The following is a 23627-nucleotide window of genomic DNA, read 5'->3' as shown; positions in this document are numbered from 1 at the left end:
ACACTGTCGGAGGGTCAGCGCCGAGGGTGCCGCACTGTCAGAGGGTCAGGCCGAGAGGGCGCCGCACTATCAAGCGGTCAGTGACAATTCGGAGTCGCACTGTCGGAAGGTCAGCGCTGAGGGGGCGTCGCACTATCGGAGGGTCAGTGCCGAAGGGGAGTCGCACTGTCGGAGGGTCAGTGCTGAGGGGGAGTCGCACTGTCGGAGGGGCAGCGCTGAGGGGGCTTCGCACTGTCAGAGGGTCAGTGCCGAGGGAGTGCCGCACTGTCGGAGGGTCAGTGCTGAGGGGGAGTCGCACTGTCGGAGGGTCAGCGCCGAGGGAGAGTCGCACTGTCGGAGGGTCAGTGCCGAGGGGGTGCCGCACTGTCGGAGGGTCAGTGCCGAGGGGGCGTCGCACTGTCAGGTGGTCAGTGCCGAGGGGGAGTCGCACTGTCAGGGGGTCAGCGCCGAGGGGGAGTCGCACTGTCGGAGGGTCAGTGCCGAGGGGGAGTCGCACTGTCGGAGGGTCAGTGCCGAGGGGGCGTCGCACCGTCAGGGGGTCAGTGCCGAGGGGGAGTCGCACTGTCGGAGGGTCAGTGTCGAGGGGGAGTCGCACTGTCGGAGGGTCAGTGCCGAGGGGGAGTCGCACTGTCGGAGGGTCAGTGCCGAGGGGGAGTCGCACTGTCGGAGGGTCAGTGCCGAGGGGGAGTCGCACTGTCGGAGGGTCAGTGCCGAGGGGGAGTCGCACTGTCGGAGGGTCAGTGCTGAGGGGGCGTCGCACTGTCAGGGGGTCAGTGCCGAGGGGGCGTCGCACTGTCGGAGGGTCAGTGCCGAGGGGGAGTCACACTGTCGGAGGGTCAGTGCTGAGGGGGAGTCGCACTGTCGGAGGGTCAGGCCAAGGGGGAGTCACACTGTCGGAGGGTCAGCGCCGAGGGTGCCGCACTGTCGGAGGGTCAGGCCAAGGGCGAGTGGCACTGTCAGAGAGTCAGCGCCAAGGGTTAGTCACACTGTCAGAGGGTCAGGCCAAGGGGGAGTCACACTGTCGGAGGGTCAGCGCCGAGGGTGCCGCACTGTCAGAGGGTCAGGACGAGAGGGCGCCGCACTCTCAAGCGGTCAGTGACAATTCGGGGTCGCACTGTCGGAAGGTCAGCGCTGAGGGGGCGTCGCACTATCGGAGGGTCAGTGCCGAAGGGGAGTCGCACTGTCGGAGGGTCAGTGCTGAGGGGGAGTCGCACTGTCGGAGGGGCAGCGCTGAGGGGGCTTCGCACTGTCAGAGGGTCAGTGCCGAGGGAGTGCCGCACTGTCGGAGGGTCAGTGCTGAGGGGGAGTCGCACTGTTGGAGGGTCAGCGCCGAGGGAGAGTCGCACTGTCCGAGGGTCAGTGCCGAGGGGGTGCCGCACTGTCGGAGGGTCAGTGCCGAGGGGGCGTCGCACTGTCAGGTGGTCAGTGCCGAGGGGGAGTCGCACTGTCAGGGGGTCAGCGCCGAGTGGGAGTCGCACTGTCGGAGGGTCAGTGCCGAGGGGGAGTCGCACTGTCGGAGGGTCAGTGCCGAGGGGGCGTCGCACCGTCAGGGGGTCAGTGCCGAGGGGGAGTCGCACTGTCGGAGGGTCAGTGCCGAGGGGGAGTCGCACTGTCGGAGGGTCAGTGCCGAGGGGGAGTCGCACTGTCGGAGGGTCAGTGCCGAGGGGGAGTCGCACTGTCGGAGGGTCAGTGCCGAGGGGGAGTCGCACTGTCGGAGGGTCAGTGCCGAGGGGGAGTCGCACTGTCGGAGGGTCAGTGCTGAAGGGGCGTCGCACTGTCAGGGGGTCAGTGCCGAGGGGGCGTCGCACTGTCGGAGGGTCAGTGCCGAGGGGGAGTCGCACTGTCAGGGGGTCAGCGCCGAGGGAGCCGCACTGTCGGACGGTCAGGCCAAGGGGGAGTGGCACTGTCAGGGGGTCAGCGCCGAGGGAGCCGCATTGTCGGAGGGTCAGCGCCGAGGGAGCCGCACTGTCAGGGGGTCAGCGCCAAGGGGGAGTCACACTGTCGGAGGGTCAGGCCAAGGGGGAGTCACACTGTCGGAGGGTCAGGCCAAGGGGGAGTCACACTGTCGGAGGGTCAGCGCCGAGGGTGCCGCACTGTCGGAGGGTCAGGCCAAGGGCGAGTGGCACTGTCAGAGAGTCAGCGCCAAGGGTTAGTCACGCTGTCAGAGGGTCAGGACAAGGGGGAGTCACACTGTCGGAGGGTCAGCGCCGAGGGTGCCGCACTGTCAGAGGGTCAGGCCGAGAGGGCGCCGCACTATCAAGCGGTCAGTGACAATTCGGAGTCGCACTGTCGGAAGGTCAGCGCTGAGGGGGCGTCGCACTATCGGAGGGTCAGTGCCGAAGGGGAGTCGCACTGTCGGAGGGTCAGTGCTGAGGGGGAGTCGCACTGTCGGAGGGGCAGCGCTGAGGGGGCTTCGCACTGTCAGAGGGTCAGTGCCGAGGGAGTGCCGCACTGTCGGAGGGTCAGTGCTGAGGGGGAGTCGCACTGTCGGAGGGTCAGCGCCGAGGGAGAGTCGCACTGTCGGAGGGTCAGTGCCGAGGGGGTGCCGCACTGTCGGAGGGTCAGTGCCGAGGGGGCGTCGCACTGTCAGGTGGTCAGTGCCGAGGGGGAGTCGCACTGTCAGGGGGTCAGCGCCGAGGGGGAGTCGCACTGTCGGAGGGTCAGTGCCGAGGGGGAGTCGCACTGTCGGAGGGTCAGTGCCGAGGGGGCGTCGCACCGTCAGGGGGTCAGTGCCGAGGGGGAGTCGCACTGTCGGAGGGTCAGTGCCGAAGGGAGTCGCACTGTCGGGGGTCAGTGCCGAGGGGGCGTCGCACTGTCAGGGGGTCAGTGCCGAGGGGGCGTCGCACTGTCGGAGGGTCAGCGCCGAGGGGGCGTCGCAGTGTCAGGGGGTCAGTGCCGAGGGGGCGTCGCACTGTCAGGGGGTCAGTGCCGAGGGGGCTTCGCACTGTCGGAGGGTCAGTGCCGAGGGGGAGTCGCACTGTCGGAGGTTCCGTGCCGAGGGGGCGTCGCACTGTCGGAGGGTCAGTGCCGAGGGGGAGTCGCACTGTCGGAGGGTCAGTGCTGAGGGGGTGCCGCAGTGTCAGGGGGTCAGTGCCGAGGGGGCGTCGCACTGTCGGAGGGTCAGTGCTGAGGGGGAGTTGCACTGTCAGAGGGTCAGTGCCGAGGGGGCGTCGCACTGTCAGGGGGTCAGTGCCGAGGGGGCGTTGCACTGTCGGAGGGTCAGTACTGAGGGGGAGTCGCACTGTCGGAGGGTCAGCGCCAAGGGGGCGTCGCACTGTCGGAGGGTCAGCGCCTAGGAGCGTCACACTGTCAGAGGGTCAGCGCCGAAGGGCGTCGCACTGTCACAGGGTCAGCGCCAAGAGGGCACCGCACTGTTGGAGGGTCAGCGCTTAGGGAACGCCGCACTGTCGGAAGGGTAGCTCTGAAGGAGTGCCGCAGTGTCAGTCGGACAACACTAAGTGAGTGCCACACTGTCAGAGGTGCCACTTTTCAAATGAGATGTTTTCACATCTTCGGGATGTTTCAATGTACCTCACAGCCAAGTTAAAAGGGACTTGCATTTATATACCACTTTTCATGACCACTGGACTTCTCAAAGCAATTTTTCCCCCCTATAAATTTAGAGTATTCAATTTTTTTTTTCCAATTAAGGAGCAATTTAGCGTGGTCAATCCACCTACCCTGCACATCTTTGGGTTGTGGGGGTGAGACCCACGCAGACACGGGGAGAATGTGCAAACACGGTGACCCAGAGCCGGGATCGAACCTGGGACCTCAGCGCCGTGAGGCAGCAGTGCTAGCCACTGTGCCACCGTGCCGTCCTTTCTCAAAGCAATTTACAACCAATGAAGTACTTTTGATGTGTAATCAATATTGTATAGTTGTGTGTACAGAACATAATATATATACATATGGATTGAGATACTTTTAAAGTGTCTTCATGTTAAATTAGCAAGACAGACACCCTTCAATTGGACACAGTTGCTGAGGAAAATGATTTTTAGCAATCAGACACTCAAACACAAAAGAACAGCAAGGAGGTGAGTTAAACAGCTGAAGCTGGGTCAGTTAATTTTATATCTGAAATAGATAGATTTTTGTTAAGCAAAGATATTGAGGGATATGGGCCAAAGGCAGGTATATGGAGTTAGGTCACAGATCAGCCATGACCTCATTAAATGGTGGGACAGGCTCAAGGGGCTGAATGGCTTGTTCCTGTGGTCGCTTTCTTTAATTGCAGCACCATCTATGGCTGGGAGGTGGTTTTGTTCTTCCTGGTCCTCCCAGCTGTCCTCTCAAGCAGCTTGAGGTTAACACAGTTTGGTGACCCTAGATGCACTGCAGCAACTTACCCAAGGCTCCTTAGGCAGCACCATCTAAAACCGCAATCTCTGCCACCTAGACGACAACAGCAGACACACGGGGAACAGCACCACGTGGAGATTCCCCACCAAGCCACACACCACCCTGACTCAGAAATGTATCGGCCAGTCCTTCACTGTTGTTGCTCCAAAATCCTTGGAACAACATCCCTCTCGGCGCTGTGTGTGTACCTACACCACACGGACTGCAGCGGTTCAAGAAGCCAGCTCACCCCCATGTGCTTCTGAGGGGTGTACGGGTTTCTGAGGGGTGTATGGGTTTCTGAGGGGTGTATGGGTTTCTGAGGGGTGTATGTGCTTCTGAGGGGTGTACGGGTTTCTGAGGGGTGTACGGGTTTCTGAGGGGTGTACGGGTTTCTGAGGGGTGTATGGGTTTCTGAGGGGTGTACGGGTTTCTGAGGGGTGTACGGGTTTCTGAGGGGTGTACGGGTTTCTGAGGGGTGTACGTGCTTCTGAGGGGTGTACGGGTTTCTGAGGGGTGTATGGGTTTCTGAGGGGTGTATGGAGCTCTGAGGGCTGTATGAATGCAGACTTACTTTTCATCCACTCCAGGTTATACTGCTTCCTGCACACACTGTTGGTGCAGTGAGAGGTGTAGAACGTCCCATGTGCCTCTATCAGGTCTTCGTCCTTTAGCCCAACAACTCGTTCCAAGGTGTCAATGTTCTAGAATAGAGGGTCAAGGAAACATAAAAGCAAGGGGAGTTTAAATTTGATGCCAGGAAGAAGCTCCTGCTGCAAAGACACAACACGCACCGGGGCAGATTCCCAAAACGTACAAGTCTGATTTCACTGCATTCCCTCAAATAAAACTCTGGGGACCCGGGTTCGAATCCCACCTCGGCAGATGGTGAAAATCGAATTCAATAAAAATCTGGAATTAAAAGTCTAACGATGACCATGAAACCAATGTCGATTGTCATAAAAAACAATCCGGTTCATTAATGTCCTTTAGGGAAGGAAATCTGCCGTCCTTACCCGGTCTGGCCGACACTCCAAACCCACAGCAATGGGGTTGTCTCTTAACAGCCCCTCTGGAATGGCCGAGCGAGACGCTCAGTCCAAGGGGCAATTATTGATGGGCAACAAATGCTGGCCCAGCCCAGCGACGCACATCCCATGAATGAATTAAAACTGGGATAAGCTGCTGAGATACAGCAGTATCTCCCGGGTTCGATCCCGGCTCTGGGTCACTGTCTGTGTGGAGTTTGCACATTCTCCCCGTGTCTGCGTGGGTTTCACCCCCACAACCCAAAGGTGTGCAGGGTAGGTGGATTGGCCACGCTAAATTGCCCCTTAATTGGAAAGTTTTAAAAAAGAATTTTTGTTCTGGCACTGCCCAATGTTTCTCCCTCAATCAACATTACTGCCCTTAGTGTTGGGTGGGGTTACTGGGTGATGGGGATCGGGTGGAGGTGTTGACCTTGGATAGGGTGCTCTTTCCAAGAGCCGGTGCAGACTCGATGGGCCGAATGGCCTCCTTCTGCACTGTAAATTCTATGAACATCACATACAAAACATCAATACCTGGTCTTTATCACACTCTGCAGTTTTAAACCCTTGTGTGAAGGAATGCTTCCTGACGTCACTTATAGCATGCCCCAACTCAAATATCAAGGCTGCATCGTAATTGAGTGCCGAGGTTGTAGCACTCACTCTGAGAGCAGACTTGAACCTACGATCATCTGTCTCAGGGACGTAAGTGCTACCAACTAAGCCATCCGACACATACTAGGTGAAGACTAGATGGCGGGAGAGTCTAGATTGAGGGGGTGGGGGAGTGTGAGGGGTGGGGGAGCTTGTTCGTGGCCAATTATTCGATGACACTCTAACTGCACTCATTGAAAAAGGTTGTTTAGGCAAAGTATGTGTCCGTCTCCCAAGGAACTGCACCCCAACAGGAGACAGCTCCTTCACAAGGGCAGACTGTGGTCAGTAACTAACTCCTCGCCGACACGACCTTAAAGATTGCTTTTACACAATCGCTTGCGCCCACTGGCTCCTGTGGGTCACCAGCGGTCAATAAATACACTGGATTCATAGGCTGGCTGGGAAGATAGGTCCCTCCCAGCCCCTGTTAGATCAGGAAAGTATACTTCAATGTGGCTGTCTGAGACCCACATGCCAGGGAACAGAGCCACTCGTTCAGCAGGGAATGCAAGAAACCTTCCTTCGGCAGTTTCTCGGGATCGAGGGTGATTTGCTTCCACTCTCGGCCGACGAGCTCCAAGATGGCTGATCAGTCCGATTCGCGATCTGCAGAGGCAGGCACATGTGAGGCTGGTGGTACTCGGAGGGTCAGCTAAGGTGGGTTACAATGAAAGCAAAATACTGCAGATCCTGGAGATCTGAAATGAAATGAAATGAAATACTCCAGATAATGCGAGGGAAACGCTGCAAGTGTGGCAACACCTGTGGAGAGAGAAATAAAGTTAACGTTTCGAGTCCCTATGACTCTTCTTTGGAACTCGGTCCTGTAGAAGGGTCACTTGGACTCAAAACATTAACTCTGTACCTCCCTCCATAGGGAGCTGAAGGCCGAGCTGGCACAATAGAGGCGCTGGTTAATTCCGCCGTTTTTGTCTACCTTCGTCGAGAGGAGGGAAAATGGTTCACTTTCCAGGAATACAAGATAATGGTTGCAGTTACCCACTGGGCCACAAGGTGTCAGGCAGCTCAGAAGCAACAGGGCAGAGAAAACACATAACTAATATAATATAAATGCTTCATTCATTTTACACCCCCCCACTATACTGCACTTAGCAAACTGCAGGGGGAGAAATCTATGGGGATAGCCTGTGCTGTCTGACCTTTCAACTCTCACAGCCAGATTAAGGTATCATTCAGGTAGTTTGCGAGCCGTCGTGGATTGAGAATGAAAATAGTACACAGTGGCAGACTGTACCTGTGTATAACAGCGTAACAGCAACTTCTTGTCGCGTAGCATCCGCATGAAATAATGGCAAACGGTGGGCTGCAGAAAAGACACATTTGTTACTAAAAGGAGAGGATGAGGGGGTTGCTTTTTGTCCAAAGCATTTATGTTGAACACCAATGTATTTTTTTGTTTTTAGCTTTAGGGTAACTGCAGAGTCCTCCCTGCCACTGAAATCAACGAGACGAGCAGGAGGTTACACGCTGCCTTTAAGGGTGAGGGGGATGCTCGGTCGAAATATTTTTTTGCAATCTCTTCCGCCTGCAACTCCGCTTACCTTGAACTGTCCCGGGTACAGCTCCTTCGCCAATGCGAAAAATGGTTCCGGGTGTTGCTGAAATATAACAGACGGATGTTGGTAACATTAACAAAGTGATACAGGACATTAAAAAACAGTCGCAGGCATTTGGGAGTCCAATTCCTCACAATGGAGTACCTTTAACTTGGTCTAGGGTGCAAAACAACGGGGCCAGTCGAAGTAGAGTAAATAGTACCCCCCCACTAAAGCAGGTCCACACCCCCCCCCCCCCCCCGGTCTTCCCCAGTCAAGGGTAGAGATACAAAGGACACCAGAGGGGAAATTTCTTCATACACAGGGTGTTGAGCATCTGGAACGGGCTGCCAGATGCAATGGTAGAGGCGGGTACGATTTTGTCTTTTAAAAAGCAGTTAGACGTACATGGGCAGGGTGGGTATAGACGGATATGAATCAAAAGCGGGTAAGTGGGACTAGATGAGTGATAGAAACTGGGCGGCATGGACAAGCTGGGCCGAATGGCCTGTTTCCATGCTGTAAACATCTGTGACTCTATGACTTGGCACCTTCACTCGGATCATAGGAAACGCAACTGGGACGGATTCTCTGATGCAATTCCATGTCTTCACTGGCATGGTGTACTACCAGCTACAGGCTTAAGGACCAAACATTTTCATTTATATAGCGTCTTTCACAACCACTGGGCATCTCAAAGAGCTTTACAGCCGATAAGAAAAATCCACTTAAAGGGCAATTTTGCGTGGCCAATCCACCTACCCTGCTTTGGGTTGTGGGGGTGAGACCCACGCAGACACGGGGAGAATGTGCAAACTCCACACGGACAGTGACCCGGGGCCGGGATCGAACCCGGTCCTCGGCGCCGTGAGGCAGCAGTGCTAACCACTGCGCCACCCGCCTTTGGCACATTGTTGCTGCTGTTATGCAGGGAATGCCTGTTTGAGCACAGCAAGCTCCCACCAACAGCATTTTGATAAGGATCAGATCACCTGTTTGCGCAGAGCTTAGTGAGGCCCAGTGGACGGGGCCTCGGTTTAATGTCTTCTCCAGAAGCTGCCACCCGCGACAGCGCAGCAGTCCCCCTCAGTACTGCACTGGTGGATCGGCCTCAAGGTCTGTGCTCAAGCCCTGGAGTGGGACTCGAACCCTGAATGTTGTGATTCGGAGCAGAAAGTGCCAGCTATTGAGCCACAGCTGCACTTAGAACCCAAACTTGAACTGATACAGCACCTTTAATGCAGTAAATTATCCCAAGGCATTTTCCAGAAGTGGAATTAAATCTGAATCCAGTTAACACAGATATTAGGACAGGTGTTGTAAGGGGCTGTTTAACACAGGGCCAAATCGCTGGCTTTGAAAGCAGACCAAGGCAGGCCAGCAGCACGGTTTAATTCCCGTAACAGCCTCCCCGAACAGGCGCCGGAATGTGGGGACTAGGGGCTTTTCACAGTAACTTCATTTGAAGCCTACTCGTGACAACAAATGATTTTCATTTCATTTTCATTTTTTTCAGGTGGCCAAAAGGTTGGTCAAAGAGGTAGATTTAAGACTGAAACACAGTGACGCACCCAGAGACCGGCTCAACGAGCAAGGGGGCAGCGCAGCAACAGAGTCGGGGCTCAAACCTCTGTGTAAAGGTGCTGTAAGCTCTCTGTGCATGGTAATCTTGGTCTAGCGCACATCTTTTTTTTTAAATTTAGAGTACCCAATTCATTTTTTCCAATTAAGGGGCAATTTAGCGTGGCCAATCCACCTACCCTGCACATCTTTGGGTTGTGGGGGCGAAACCCACGCAAATACGGGGAGAATGTGCAAACTCCACACGGACAGTCACCCAGAACCGGGATCGAACCTGGGACCTCGGCGCCATGAGGTCGCAGTGCTAACCACTGCGCCACCCTGCCGCCAGGTCTAGCGCACATCTAATGAATTGTAACATTCCGCAACCTGAAAAGTAAGCATCAATCACCTTGAAGTAGCCAGTTTCAAAAATGGCCTCTGGATAAGGCAGTTCATATTTCTGCAGGTTGTGATAGAGGCCGGTACCAGGACTGCGAAAGTCGGGGATTCCCGCCGCTTTGCAGAGGAGAGAATTCATAGAAAGAGTGGTTAGAAATAAAGACTCTTTGCTATTGAAAGTAATTCAGTTTGAGAGACCACAGTGATGCATCTCCTGTTATATGTGGGAAATGAAGCTTCCATTCTGCACCAGCACCACTGACACTGCAACGCGACACATACGCAAATAAACATAAAACTACATTAGCTCCCGGTCAGGCAATTGCGCAATCTTCTGATCATCCTTCAAATCCCTCCCCTCACTTTCTGCATAACCTCTTCCAGGATTTATGCGATTCTCCAATTCTGCCCCTCTATGCGCACACATCCGCCCCCCCCCCCCCTCCCACCCCTAATCCCCACCGCCCTAATCACTCACAGTTATGCTTTCAGCCGCTTGGGCACCAAGCTCTGAAATCCCTGCCCTAAAACTTCCTCTGGCCTCGTTTACAACCTTTAAACCCCAACTCTTTGAATAAGTTTGAGGCCACGCGCCCTAATGTAGCTCAGTGTCAAAGTTTATTTGACTGTCCCGCTGTACATCACTCAGGGAAGATGGCAGCGTAATGGCAACGTGACAGGACATTTACCACTAATGGTCCAGGGCAATGCCCTGGGAGGGGGGGGGGTCACAGGTTCAAAACCCCACCACAAAATGTGGGATTTAAATTCAATTAGTAACATCTCAGTAATAGTGATCATCAAACTACCGCGATTGGCCTCCAGACCCATCTGGTTCACAAGATTCGCTCGGGGAAGGAAATCTGCTGTCCTTACTTGGTCTGGCCCACCTACGACCCCAAAGTCTCAACAATGTGGTTAATTGCCCGAGCCACTCAGTCGGAAGGGTAATTGAGCCCGGACAGCAAACGCTGGCCCACCCAGCAACCCCCACATCCCATCAAAGGATATATATTTTTTTTAAAACTTTCTCACTTCCCTCTCCCAGAATTATCTTAGGCTGTGGCGAGAATTAATCTTAACAGCCTCTTTTGTAATAAACTCCTGAACACTTACAAGTTGATATGCCTGCTCCAACCATGCATATAATCTTTTCACCTGAAAGGAAATTGAAGAGAAGCATTAATGTTTGACGAAGGGTCAACGCTCAAATAATATTCCTTTTCGTCCCTTCCCCCTCACCTTTCAATTTTGCCAATGAGGAAAAGATGAATGAGAAAGAAAAGTGCTTAAAGAGGCACGACCAAACTGGCTAACGTCAGACAGCAAGATATCAGAGTAAGGTGGTGCTTTGAAATGTTGGAACTGGCAATGGTAAAACGGTAATTCCGATTCAGTTTCCCGCGGAGGGAGTTCATAGCGGGAGCTGCTTGGGGAAATGTCACCACAACTTTCCCCCACATCATCTCCAGGCAGAAGGCTACAGGCTGGCTGAGGCCAGGGAGCAGGTATCTGTTCACACACCAAGCAAGAGATCAATAGCAATAAGATCCGCAGAGGTAATGGAGGGATGATGGCCTGTGCTTGCGAAATGGAAAATGATCACAATGCTGATGCAGCAATTCTTCAGGAGCCACGGCCACGTCACCAGCATCTTGCAGTAGTGGGAACATTACTCAGCATGAAGTTGCTCCCACTCTGACAGCCCTCCATTTCAGGGCAGCATGGTAGCACAGTGGGTAGCACTGCTGCTTCACAGCGCCAGGGACCCGGGTTCAATTCCGGCCTCGGGTGACTGTGTGGAGTCTGCACGTTCTCCCCGTGACTGCTTGGGTTTCCTCCGGGTACTCCGGTTTCCTTCCACAGTCCAATTATGTGCAGGTTAAGCGGACTGGCCATGCTAAATTGCCCCTTTGTGTCCAAGGAGGTGCAGGTTAGGTGGGGTTAGGGGGTTACAGGGATAGGGTGGGACAGTGGGCCTAGGTTTGGGTGCTCTTTCAGAGGGCCGATGCAGACTCGATGGACCGAATGGCTTCATTCTGCACTGTAGGAATGCTACGCTTCCATTCTGTAGTCCTATGCTAACTTCTTCAAGTCCTACAAGCATCTGGCCTCTTGCATATTCCTGATTTTAAAGGCTCCGCCATTGGTGACCGCACCATTCGCTACCTGGGCCCCAACCTCTGGAATTCCCTGCCTATATTTCTCAGCTCCATTTCCACCCCCACCCCCCTTCAAGACATCCTTAAAACCTCCCTCTTTGACCCAGATTTTGGACATCGGTCCTAATATATGCTTATGTGGCACCATCTCAAAACCTGTTTGATAATGTTCCTGTGGAATGTTTTACTGCATTAAGGCTGCTATATAAAGTTCCCGTTATTGTTAATGGGAGTATCCCATTCACCAACATCCATCGAGTAGATCAATGCCACAGTCTCAAACGTTTTTCCCCTCACCAAAACACACAGTAAAGATAAAGCTGAGCGACGCCGTCAACGGAAACAACACTCGAGGTGTAATCGGTAACTTACATTTTTTGTTCAGGATGTACTTTGCTACCCCGTCCAGGCTAAGCTCGTCCAGGATGTTTGTGGGCCGTTGCTCCCGCAGGTCAAGTGACCTTGACAGTAAGTTCCGCAGGAAGTCCACTGCGGAGAAAAGCTCGGGGAGTGAGAAATCACAGAACCTCACAGCACAAACGGAGGCCGTTGGCCCCATCATGCCTGCAACAGCTCTTTGAAGAGGCTTCCCAGTGAGCCCCACGTTTCCGCCATAGCCTTGCCAATACCTCCCATTTACCTGATTCTCTTTTGGAAAGTTATTATTGAATCTGTTGTTTTTTCTGGCAGCGTTTTTGAGATCAAAAACTCGCTGATTTGAAAATCAAATTCCCATTAACCCCTCTGCTTCCTTTGCCAGTTATCTTAAATCCGTGACCCTCCGTTTACCAAACTGGTGAAAACAGTTTATTCTCAGTTTGTTCGATCAAAACCCTTTATCATCTTGAACTCCTCGATTAAATTTTCTCCCCTAACCGTCTCTGATCAACGTGTAAATCTTTCCAATATTCGCCAATGTGCATGCAGTAGGAGAGGTGGTGGTGGGGTGATCGTTACCGGACGAGCAATCCAGAGACCCAGAGTTATGCTCTGGGGGAATCTGGGTTTGAATCCCACCACGGCAGGCGGTGAAATCTGAACTCAATAAAAAAAAATCCATTGTCGTTAAAAACCCATCTGGTTCACTTGGGAAAGGAAATCTGCCGTCCTTACCCGGTCTGGTCCACGTGACTCCAGATCCACAGCAACGGGGTTAAATGCGTGGAGTTTGCACGTTCTCCCCGTGTCTGCGTGGGTTTCCTCCGGGTGCTCCGGTTTCCTCCCACAGTCCAAAAGATGTGCAGGTTAAGTGGATTGGCCATGCTAAATTGCCCCTTAGTATCCAACGGTGAGATGGGGTTACGGGAGATGGAGGTGGACCTAGGTTAGGGTGCTCTTTCAGAGGGTCAGTGCAGACTTGATGGGCTGAATGGCCTCCTCCTGCACTGTAGCAATTCTATGGTTCTAAGTAATGGAAGGGCTGAGCAAGCCGCTCAGTTGAAGGGTAATTAGGGATGGGCAGCAAATGCTTGCCCAGCTATGACGCCAAGACTCCATGATTAAAAATAGTCAGTCATCTTAAGAAGGCAAAGGTAAACTTCTGCAGTACCTTGCCAAGCATAACCATAGGGAAACACGGTCAACGTCACTGATGCCTTTTTAGGACATGGTATCTAAAGAAATGTAAAAAATAAGACTCCAGAGTAGGCCATTCGGCCCTTCTCACCTGCACTACCATTCAATATGATTCAATATGACTGTAAGAGAGAAGAGAGCGAGAGAGAGAGAACGGTCTCCATTGTGAGGAGACCAGTTTCTCCACGTGACTGAAAACCCACATCCCCGGGATACCATTTTCGCAATCCTGGTAGAACGCGGGGGGGGGGCTGAAACCGGAGACGTGACCCACTCCCTTCGATTGGCATTGTTCACCCTTTCAGCACCAAACCCACACAATTAAAAAAGCTGAATTTCCATTCTCAAACCACCCGTTTTATCCCTGCACAATTACGCACACAAGCAGGCCTTTCTCCTGTGGCATTTCTCGCGCTGGGGCAGAGAACCGTGACACTTACAGATTTGTGCCCAGTATGAGGGTTTTACAAATATATTTTGCTATGTTCCAGCTGACATCAGTTCAACACATTTCAATCAAAAGACTGCACGGACTTAATTAGCCACTAATTAGATTAATAGTCAGCATCGCCACCCTACAGTACACATAATTAAGCAATCGGCTGTAAGCTCACTATGGGGGCAGCTGGTTAGTTTGGGGTCAAATTGACAAACAGCAGTAGCTTCCCCCCCACCTCTTGTTTCAAAGTTTATATATGGTCATGTTTATGACAAATCACATGAGTCGTGGGGTTTTAGATTGTGACCCTTGGGGTCATTAGGTTTAACTTGGTTGGGCAATGTATGTATGTATGACCCCCTTAGGTCACACACGGCTAGGGGGCGATGGTGGCATAGTGGTTAATATCACTGCATTGGGATCCAGAGACTGAGGCTTATGTTCTGGGGACGAGTTCAAATCCTGCCACAGCAGCTAAATTCACCCGCGTCTGCGTGGCTTTCGTCCGGGTGCTCCGGTTTCCTCCCACAGTCCAAAGATGTGCAGGTTCGGTGGATTGGCCTTGATAAAATTGCCCTTTCGTGTCCGAAACGTTAATTGGGGTGGAGGCGTGGACTTAAGTCGGGTGCTCGTTCTAAGGGCCGGTGCAGATACGATGGGCCGAATGGCCTCCTTCTGCACTGCAAATTCTATGATCTATTCTATGAGAGGAGGGCAGGGAAATAACAAGATCGGAATTGTGGAAGAAACGGCCAGTAAAACACGAATGAGAGAAACCGGACGTACTTTCATAACCGTCAGCTGGCTCACTCGCTTCGCCTTGAGAATCCGCGCTCTGAAAGATAAAAGAAAGCCAAAGCTACTGGTGCAATTTATTGTGAACAACCATTCCTTCGTATCTAACACGTGCCCAATTCCCTTTTCAATGGCACAGCTGTGGCATGGAGTCTGGGCCTCATTCGCCACTGGTGTTAGAAAGTTTATATCGAGCCTTTCACAACCTTGTGACACCCCAAAGCACTTCACAGTCAATTAATTACTTTTTTTTTCTTTTTTAAAAAGAAATTTAGAGTATCCAATTCATTTTTACCAATTAAGGGGCAATTTAGCGCGGCCAATCCACCTACCCTGCACATATTTGGTCTGTGGGGGCGAAACCCACACAAACACGGGGAGAATGTGCAAACTCCACATGGACAGTGACCTAGAGCCGGGATCGAACCTGGGACCTCGGCGCCATGATGCAGCAGTGCTAACCCACTGCGCCACCCTAATTAATTACTTCTGAAGTGTAATCAGCAATGACGCAAATCACCCCCCCCCCCCCCTATACCTGCACCGCTCCAGGAACACCCTTCTCACATTCGGGGTCTTCTGCGCCCACACAAACCCCATAACGCTCCTGTTAACCCGACTGAAGAATGCCCTAGGGATCAGGATGGGGAGGCATTGGAACAAGAACAAAAATCTCGGGAGCACCGTCATTTTAACTGACTGCACTCTACCAGGAAGAGTGGCAGCACGTCCCACCTCTTAAACTCCTCCTCCATCTGCTCCACCAGCCTCGTGAAGTTAAGCCCCCCAGTTAAGGGTCCCACAGCTCCGAACCACCTGGACCCCCAGGTACCTGAAACTCCTCTCCGCCCTTTTCAGTGGGAGCTCACCAATCCCCCTCTCCTGGTCCCCCGGGTGCACTACGAACAACTCGCTCTTCCCCATATTCAGCTTGTACCCGGAGAAATCTCCAAACTCCCTAAGGATCCTCATCACCTCCGGCATTCCCCCCACCGGGTCCGCCACATATAGCAGCAAATCATCTGCATAGAGCGACACCTGATGCTCCTCCCCACCCCGCACCAGCCCCCTCCAGTTCCTCGACTCCCTCAACGCCATGGCCAGGGGTTCAATCGCCAGTGCAAAGAGCAGGGGGGACAGGGGACACCCAGCCTCGTCCCCCGATGTAGCCGGAAATACTCTGACCTCTTTCTGTTCATGGCCACACTCGCCACCGGGGCCTCATACAGCAGCCTCACCCACCTGACGAACCCCTCCCCAAAGCCGAACCTTTTCAACACCTCCCACAGGTACCCCCACTCCACCCTATCAAAGGCCTTCCCGGAATCCATCGCCGCCACTATCTCCGCCTCCCCTTCCATCGCCGGCATCATTATAACATTCAAGAGCCTCCGTACATTAGTATTCAACTGCCTCCCTTTCACGAACCCCATCTGATCCTCGTGTATGACCTGCGGCACACAGTCCTCTATCCTCATGGCCAAAATCTTTGCCAGCAACTTTGCGTCTACATTTAAGAGTGAGATCGGCCTATATGACCCACACTGTAGGGGATCCTTGTCCCGCTTCAGGATCAGGGAAATCAGCGCTCTAGACTTCGTCGGGGGCAGGGCCCCCCCTTCCCTTGCCTCGTAGAAGGGCCTTCCCAACAGCGGGCCCAGCAGGTCCGCATATTTCAACCGGGAACCCATCCGGCCCCGGTGCCTTCCCCGCCTGCATGTTCCCTATCCCTTTGACCAACTCCTCCAACCCAACCAACGCCCCCTGCCCCGCCACCTGCCCCTCCTCCACCCTCAGAAACCTCAGCCGGTCCAGGAAGCGACCCATCCCTCCCTCTTCCAGTGGGGACTCAGACCGGTACAGTTCCTCGCAGAAGTCCCTGAAGACCCCCATTGATACCCATCATACTTTGCACCGTGTTCCCTCCTCCAACCCTAACTCCCCCGATCTCCCTAGCTGCCTCTCGCTTCTGAAGCTGGTGAGCCAGCATCCGGCTCGCCTTTTCTCCGCATTCATATACCGCCCCCTGCGCCTCTGCCTTCCTGGTGGTCAACAAATCGAACTCAGCCTGGAGGCTACGCCGCTCCCTAAGCAATCCCTCCTCTGGGGCCTCTGCGTACCTCCTATCCACCCTCACCATCTCCCCCACCAACCTCTCCCTCCTCTCCCCCCTCTCGTGTGCCCTAATGGAGATCAGCTCTCCTCTGACCACCGCCTTCAGCACCTCCCAGACCACCCCTACTTGCACCTCCCCATTGTTATTAGCCTCCAGGTATCTCTATACATTTCCGGACCCGCCCGCTCACTTCCATGTCCGCCAGCAACTCTACCTCTAGGCGCCACAGCGGGCGCTGGTCCCTCTCCTCCCCCAACTCGAGGTCCACCCTGTGCGGAGCATGATCAGAAATGGCTATCGCCGAGTACTCCGTATCCTCCACCCTCGGAATCAGCGTCCTGCTCATGACAAAAAAGTCAATCCGGGTGTAGGCCTTGTGGACATGGGAGAAGAATGAAAATTCCCTGGCCCCCGGCCTCGCAAACCTCCATGGATCCACCCCTCCCATCTGGTCCACGAACCCCCTCAGCACCTTGGCCGCCGCCGGCCTCCTGTCCGTCCTAGACCTAGAGTGATCCAATGCCGGGTCCAGCACAGTGTTGAAATCTCCCCCCATTATCAGGCCCCCTGTCTCCAGGTCCGGAATCCGGCCCAGCATACGCCGCATGAACCCTGCATCGTCCCAATTCGGGGCATATACATTGACCAACACCACCGCTCCCCCTGCAGCTTGCCACTTACCATCACATACCTACTGCCATTGTCTGCCTCGAACGACACTCTTCCCCACCAAGATCGGCACCCCCCGATTTTTTGCATCCAAACCCGAATGAAACACCTAGCCTACCCACCCCTTTCTCAACCTTACCTGATCCGCCACCCTCAGGTGCGTCTCCTGAAGCATGGCCACATCCGCCTTCAGGTGTGCGAACACCCGCACCCGCTTGACCGTCCCATTCAGTCCCCTTACATTCCAGGTTATCAGCCGGATCAGGGGGCTACTCACCCCTCTCCCCCGCCGACTAGCCATAGCCCTTCCTAGGCCAGCCACGTGCCCACGCCCCCTGCACGGCCCGTTCCCCACAGCGGCAGACCCCCGCCCCGACCTCCTCTACCAACTCCAGCTCCCCCTTGGCCATTCCAGCAGCAACCCAGTCACCCGCCCCCCCCCCAGCTAGTTCCCCCCCTAGCTACATTGCTCCCCCCATTGCACTCCCGTAAGTCAGCTGACCCCGGCCACTCCATCAACCCCCCCAGTGTGGAACTTCCCCTCACCCCCCCTTGTCCACCAGCGGGATCTCATCCATTCCACCCCCAGCGCGGGAGAAAAAGCCCACACTTCCCAGCTCCGGCCCTTCAGCCCTAAACGCGGGAAAAAGCCCGCGCTTTCGACTCGCCTGGCCCCGCCTCCCCTGGCGCAGCTCCCTTTCCAGGCCCATCTCCCCTACTGACCATCAACCCCCCAAGCAGTTTACCTACCCGCCCCCATGAGCCCGCCCGGCGGACCTAATCAAAACAATGCGCAATCAACCCCCAAAAAACAAAGAACCCCCCCTCGAAACACAACCCAACAATCCCCAACCCTTAGTCTGAGTCCAGTTTTTCGGCCTGAACAATGGCCCACGCCTCCTCCGGGGACTCAAAAATAATGGTGTCGATCCTTATAGGTGACCCACAGACGCGCCGGCTGCAACATACCAAACTTCACCGCCTTCCTGTGCAGCACTGCCTTCGCCTGGTTGTAACTGGCCCTCTTCTTCGCCACCTCCGCGCTCCAATCCTGGTAGATCCGGACCTCCGCGTTCTCCCACCTGCTGCTCCGCTCCTTCTTGGCCCACCTTAACACACACTCTCGATCAGCAAACCGGTGCAACCGCATCAGCAATGCCCGCGGCGGCTCGCTGGGCCTGGGCCTCCTCACCAGCACTCGGTGGGCCCCCTCCAGCTCCAAGGGCCCCTGAAAAGCCCCCGCAAATTCAGCATGGTGACCACGTAGGTCCCCACGTCCGATCCCTCCGGGAGACCCAGGATCCGCAGGTTTTTCCGCCTCGACTGGTTCTCCATCTCCTCGAACCTCGCCTGCCATTTCTTGTGGAGCGCCTCGTGCGCCTCCACCTTCACTGCCAGGCCCAGGATCTCGTCCTCCGAGACCTTCTGCCGGACCTCCCAGATCGCTGCCCCTTGGGCCGCCTGGGTCTCCAGCGGCTTATCGATTGAGGCCTTCAGATCCTTAAAACAGCACTGGAGAAGCTCCTGCTGCTCTTGCACCCACTGCCTCCACGTTGCCTGGTCTCCGCCCGCCGCCATCTTGGTCCTCCTCCCTCCACCTTTCTTTGCTTCAATGCCACTTTTATTAATCGCCCCACTCCTGGTCCAATCCATACACTATCGGGGGAATGTTGCTGTCCCCTTCCCACGCCGGGAAACGTTGAACAAGCGCCGTTACGGGCCCTAAAAAGAGCCCAAAAGTCCGTTTTTAGCGGGAGCTGCCGAACGTGCGACTTATCTCCGCATAGCCGCAACCGGAAGTCGTAATTGAGAATTCCAACAACCAGGTAACTTGTTACTTTTCGTGATACTAAAGAAGGGGAGGGATTTCACTGGACTAATAATCCAGAGACCCAGGGTAATGCTCTGGGGACCTGGGTCCGAATCCCACCAGGCAGATGGTGGAATTAAAAGAAAAAACAAATTTGGAATCAAAGGTAAAATTTTCCCCCATCTGCTTCACTAATGCCCCTTTAGGGAAGGGGATCTGCTGTCCTTCACTGTCCTGGGCCTCTTTAAGGGCAATTAGGGGTGGGGAGCAACACCCACATCCCATGAAGGAAACATATAATTCACTCCTGGCTGGTCCCCCACATTCTACTCTCTGCAAACTTCAGATCATCCATAACCCGCCGCCTGTGTCCTAACCCACACCAAAATCCGACCTTCACCGATTCCCAGTCTGGCCACCCTCCGAGGTCTCAGTGTTCCTCCAATTCTGCTCTCTTGAGCATTCTTGACTTCAATCATTTCACCATTAGCTGCCGTGCCTTCTAATGCCTGGGTCCCAATCTCTGGAATTCCCTTCCTAAACCTCTTTGCCTCTCTTTTCTCCTTCAGGACACTCCTTCAAATCTACCAATTCTTGATAACATATCCATAAGACATAGGAGCAGAATTAGGCCACTCGGCCCATCGTGTCTGCTCCGCCATTCAATCATGGCTGATATTTTTCTCATCCCCATTCTCCTGTCTTCTCCCCATAACCCCTGATCCCCTTATTAATCAAGAACCTATCTATCTCTGTCTTAAAGACACTCAGTGATTTGGCCTCCATAGCCTTCTACGGCAAAGAGTTCCACAGATTCATCACCCTCTGGCTGAAGAAATTGAAATGAAATGAAAATTCCTCCTCATCTCTGTTTTAAAGGATCGTCCCTTCAGTCTGAGGCTGTGCCCTCGGGTTCTAGTTTTTCCTACAAGTGGAAACATCCTCTCCACGTCCACTTTATCCAGGCCTCGCAGTATCCTGTACGTTTCAATAAGATTCCCCCTCATCCTTCTAAACCTCAATGAGTACAGGCACAGAGTCCTCAACCGTTCCTCGTACGGCAAGCTCTTCATTCCCGGGATCATTCTTATGAACCTCCTCTGGACCCTTTCCAAGGCCAGCACATCCTTCCTTAGATACGGGGTCTCAGCGTCAAATTTTCTAATGCTCCCTTGAAGAGCCTTGGGATGTTTTGTTTTGTTGAAAGCATTATATAAACATAAGTTGAGGTAACATGGAATATTTTGGGGGTTAGGAATCGATTACAAGGGTCTGGAGACCAAAAGATGCATTTTCACAATAAATTATTGTATTATTTTGGTACCTCACTTCCAGAATTAGGGTCGGTCTTTGGCACGGAAGCTGAAGAAGGAAAAGAAACAGGTTTGAGAGACTTCTTTTAGATCGCAGGTAGGGTTTAAAGAGTTTAAAGGGCCTTCTCCATCCATGCACAGCTACTGCATGAACACATCAATCGCAACATTACTGGTACACAATGTCTCTTCGGTAGGCTAACCTATGACCTTCTCCTTCCCAAATAAAATCTCATCAAACGGTGAGGGGTCAAGCTGAATGACAAACGAAGGATTAGGCCAGAGAACGTGAGAAAACAGAATTATCACCAACAGCTGCCATTCAATAACCAAAATCAATCCAAAACATGTTGGGGGCGGCAGAGTTGATCTTTGAAGTCAAACCTGAAGCAGGAAGGCTATAAAGTGCCTCCTCGAAAGCCGAGGTGTTGTTCCTCGAGTAGCACTGCTGCACAGATCCAGGGACCCAGATTCAATTCCGGCCTCGGGTGACTGTGCGGAGTCTGCACGTTCTTCCCGTGCCTGCGTGGATTTCCTCCGGGTGCTCCGGTTTCCTCCCACAAGTCTCGAAAGACGTGCAGGTTAGGTGGATTGGCCGTGCTTAGTGTACAAAAATGTTAGGTGGGGTTAGTGGGTAGGGTGGTGGCGTGGGCTTAAATTGGGTGCTCTGTCCCAGGGCCGGTGCAGACTCGATGGCCGAATGGCCTCCTTCTGGGCAGCACGGTTGCCTTGTGGATAGCACAATTGCTTCACAGCTCCAGGGTCCCAGGTTCGATTCCCGGCTTGGGTCACTGTCTGCGTGGAGTCTGCACGTTCTCCCCCGTGTCTGCGTAGGTTTCCTCCGGGTGCTCCGGTTTCCTCCCACAGTCCAAAGATGTGCAGGTTAGGTGGATTGGCCATGATAAATTGCCCTGAGTGTCCAAAATTGCCCTTAGTGTTGGGTGGGGTTACTGGGTTATGGGGATAGGGTGGAGGTGTGTACCTTGGGTAGGGTGCTCTTTCCAAGAGCCGGTGCAGACTCGATGGGCCGAATGGCCTCCTTCTGCACTGTAAATTCTATGATTCTGCACTGTAGGCATTCTTTGGATTCTAATGATGACTGAGTTATCACTACGCAGCAGGAGGTCATTCGGCCCATACAGTCTGTGCCAGATGGACATGGAGTTGCAAAGGCGAGTCAAACGATACTCAAAATGTTAACTATGTTCCTCTCTCCACAGATGCTTCACCTTTCCAGCATTTCTTGTTTTTTTTTTAATAAACGTTTTTATTAGCTTTACCAACCAACGTTTTTACATAACAAAAATAAACAAGAATTATTAAACAAAACAAGGTGGGTGTTGTCTTCATACAAGCACTTCCTGTTTTTATTACATAGAACATAGAACATAAAACAATACAGCGCAGTACAGGCCCTTCGGCCCACGATGTTGCACCGAAACAAAAGCCATCTAACCTACACTATGCCATTATCATCCATATGTTTATCCAATAAACTTTTAAATGCCCTCAATGTTGGCGAGTTCACTACTGTAGCAGGTAGGGCATTCCACGGCCTCACTACTCTTTGCGTAAAGAACCTACCTCTGACCTCTGTCCTATATCTATTACCCCTCAGTTTAAAGTTATGTCCCCTCGTGCCAGCCATATCCATCCGCGGGAGAAGGCTCTCACTGTCCACCCTATCCAACCCCCTGGGCATTACGTCGGGCATTACTGGAACAGATGAGGGTGGCTGAGCGAGGACACGTTCGAGAGTTGAAGGCATTAAGCGTGAGAGGCGGCTTGTAACAGTGGTTAGCACTGTGGCTTCACAGCACTAGGGTCCCGGGTTAGATTCCCAGCTTGAGTCACTGTCTGCGTGGAATCTGCACGTTCCCCCCGTGTCTGCGTGGGTTTCCTGACGTGCTGTTAGGTGAATTGGACATTCTGAATTCTCCCTCTGTGTACCCGAACAGGCGCCAGAATGTGGCGACTAGGGGCTTTTCACAGTAACTTCATTGCAGCGTTAATGTAAGCCTACTTGTGACAATAATAAAGATTATAATAATACAAAAGCAAAATACTCCAGAATGCTGGCAATCTGAATAGAAAGAAAATAATACCGCAGAATTCTCAGCCGGTCAGGCAGCTTCTATGAGGAGAGAGAAAAATGACTTCATGTTTACCAACCAACCTGCTCTCAGCTTTATTATGTGTCCCCCGCTTTAATTGGCTCCTTTAAATGTCCCTTTAACTGGTTTGTCACTAAGACTCGCCCACCCCGTGGTCTGATTGGCCCAGGGCGGGGTGACCCGCAGCCGATTGGTCCAGTCCGCCGTCAATCACGAAATGTCACGCTGACCCCGCCCCTCCTCCAAGCGTCGCCCGCCGCCATCTTTCCCCGCACCGCCCGATTGGGGGGGGGGGGAGGCCCGAACCCGCCGGCGATCGCATTCGCGGCGGGGGGAGTGAGAGAGGCGGGAAAGGCCCCTTCCAGTGGCGAGCTTCAGTTCACCCTTCACCTTGCGGCCCCGACATCGAGCCGGTTTCTCGCAAACTCCACAGTCCGTCCGCCGGCGGGTCCGCCGCCTCCACTCGTCCGTCTCCCGCCCGAAATGGGTCCGGCTGGAGGGCGGGCGTGCCGGAGAAAGGTTCCGCTCTCAGGGTGTGCCGGAGAAAGGTTCCGCCCTAAGGGTGGGTGTTGTACAGGTGGAGGTTGTGCTGCGAGCTGGCTACGGTGGCTATCTCCATCCGCTCCACCACCAACAGCAACACCAGGAGGGCAAAAAACACAATGGCTGCGCAGGAGAAAACAATCATAACGTTCATGGATGGGGAAGTGGCAAGAGCAATGCATCTTTGCAATTGGGAGAGAGATTTTTTAAAAATCACTGCATCCCCCTATGTGATATCATAATTACAGATATGTGACTCAGGAGCCAGCTTTGGGAGGCTAAGGCTGAGTTCCAAGACTGCCAGTGTCGCACACAAACTGTAGCAGCAATCCGTGTGGCTGTGCTGCCAAAACGGTGACAAAAGTGATAATCTTTTATGAGTGTCACAAGTAGGCTTACATTAACGCTGCAGTGAGGTTACGGTGATAATGTCACCTCCCCCCCCCCTGCCCCCAGTCGCCAGGCTCCCGGTGCCTGTTCGGGTACGCCGAGGGAGAATTCGGAACGTCCGACTCGCCTGACAATCACGTCTTTCGGGACC

At 53.6% G+C, this 23627-nt stretch overlaps 1 protein-coding gene across 1 annotated transcript in view; it reads right to left on the bottom strand.

Annotated features, from left to right (window-relative positions):
* Window positions 1–23064, bottom strand: part of sirt2 (sirtuin 2 (silent mating type information regulation 2, homolog) 2 (S. cerevisiae)) — a 56012-nt gene extending 32948 nt beyond the window's left edge. Inside the window, exons 1-9 of the mRNA XM_072489861.1 lie at window positions 22934–23064; window positions 20441–20478; window positions 14513–14561; window positions 12085–12201; window positions 10667–10708; window positions 9561–9667; window positions 7595–7651; window positions 7288–7356; window positions 4829–5048 (exon numbers count right to left, since the gene is read on the bottom strand). Of these exons, the coding sequence (XP_072345962.1) occupies window positions 4829–5048; window positions 7288–7356; window positions 7595–7651; window positions 9561–9667; window positions 10667–10708; window positions 12085–12201; window positions 14513–14561; window positions 20441–20478; window positions 22934–22949 (715 nt within the window). The 5' untranslated portion in view covers window positions 22950–23064. The remainder of the gene's footprint in view (window positions 1–4828; window positions 5049–7287; window positions 7357–7594; window positions 7652–9560; window positions 9668–10666; window positions 10709–12084; window positions 12202–14512; window positions 14562–20440; window positions 20479–22933) is intronic.
* Between the last annotated feature and the right edge of the window lie 563 nt (window positions 23065–23627).

The sequence above is a fragment of the Scyliorhinus torazame genome, chromosome 25 (assembly GCF_047496885.1).
Source record: "Scyliorhinus torazame isolate Kashiwa2021f chromosome 25, sScyTor2.1, whole genome shotgun sequence".
Classification (NCBI taxonomy): domain Eukaryota; kingdom Metazoa; phylum Chordata; class Chondrichthyes; order Carcharhiniformes; family Scyliorhinidae; genus Scyliorhinus; species Scyliorhinus torazame.
Note: the sequence above shows the minus strand (reverse complement) of the source record. Positions and strands in the feature narration are given on the sequence as shown.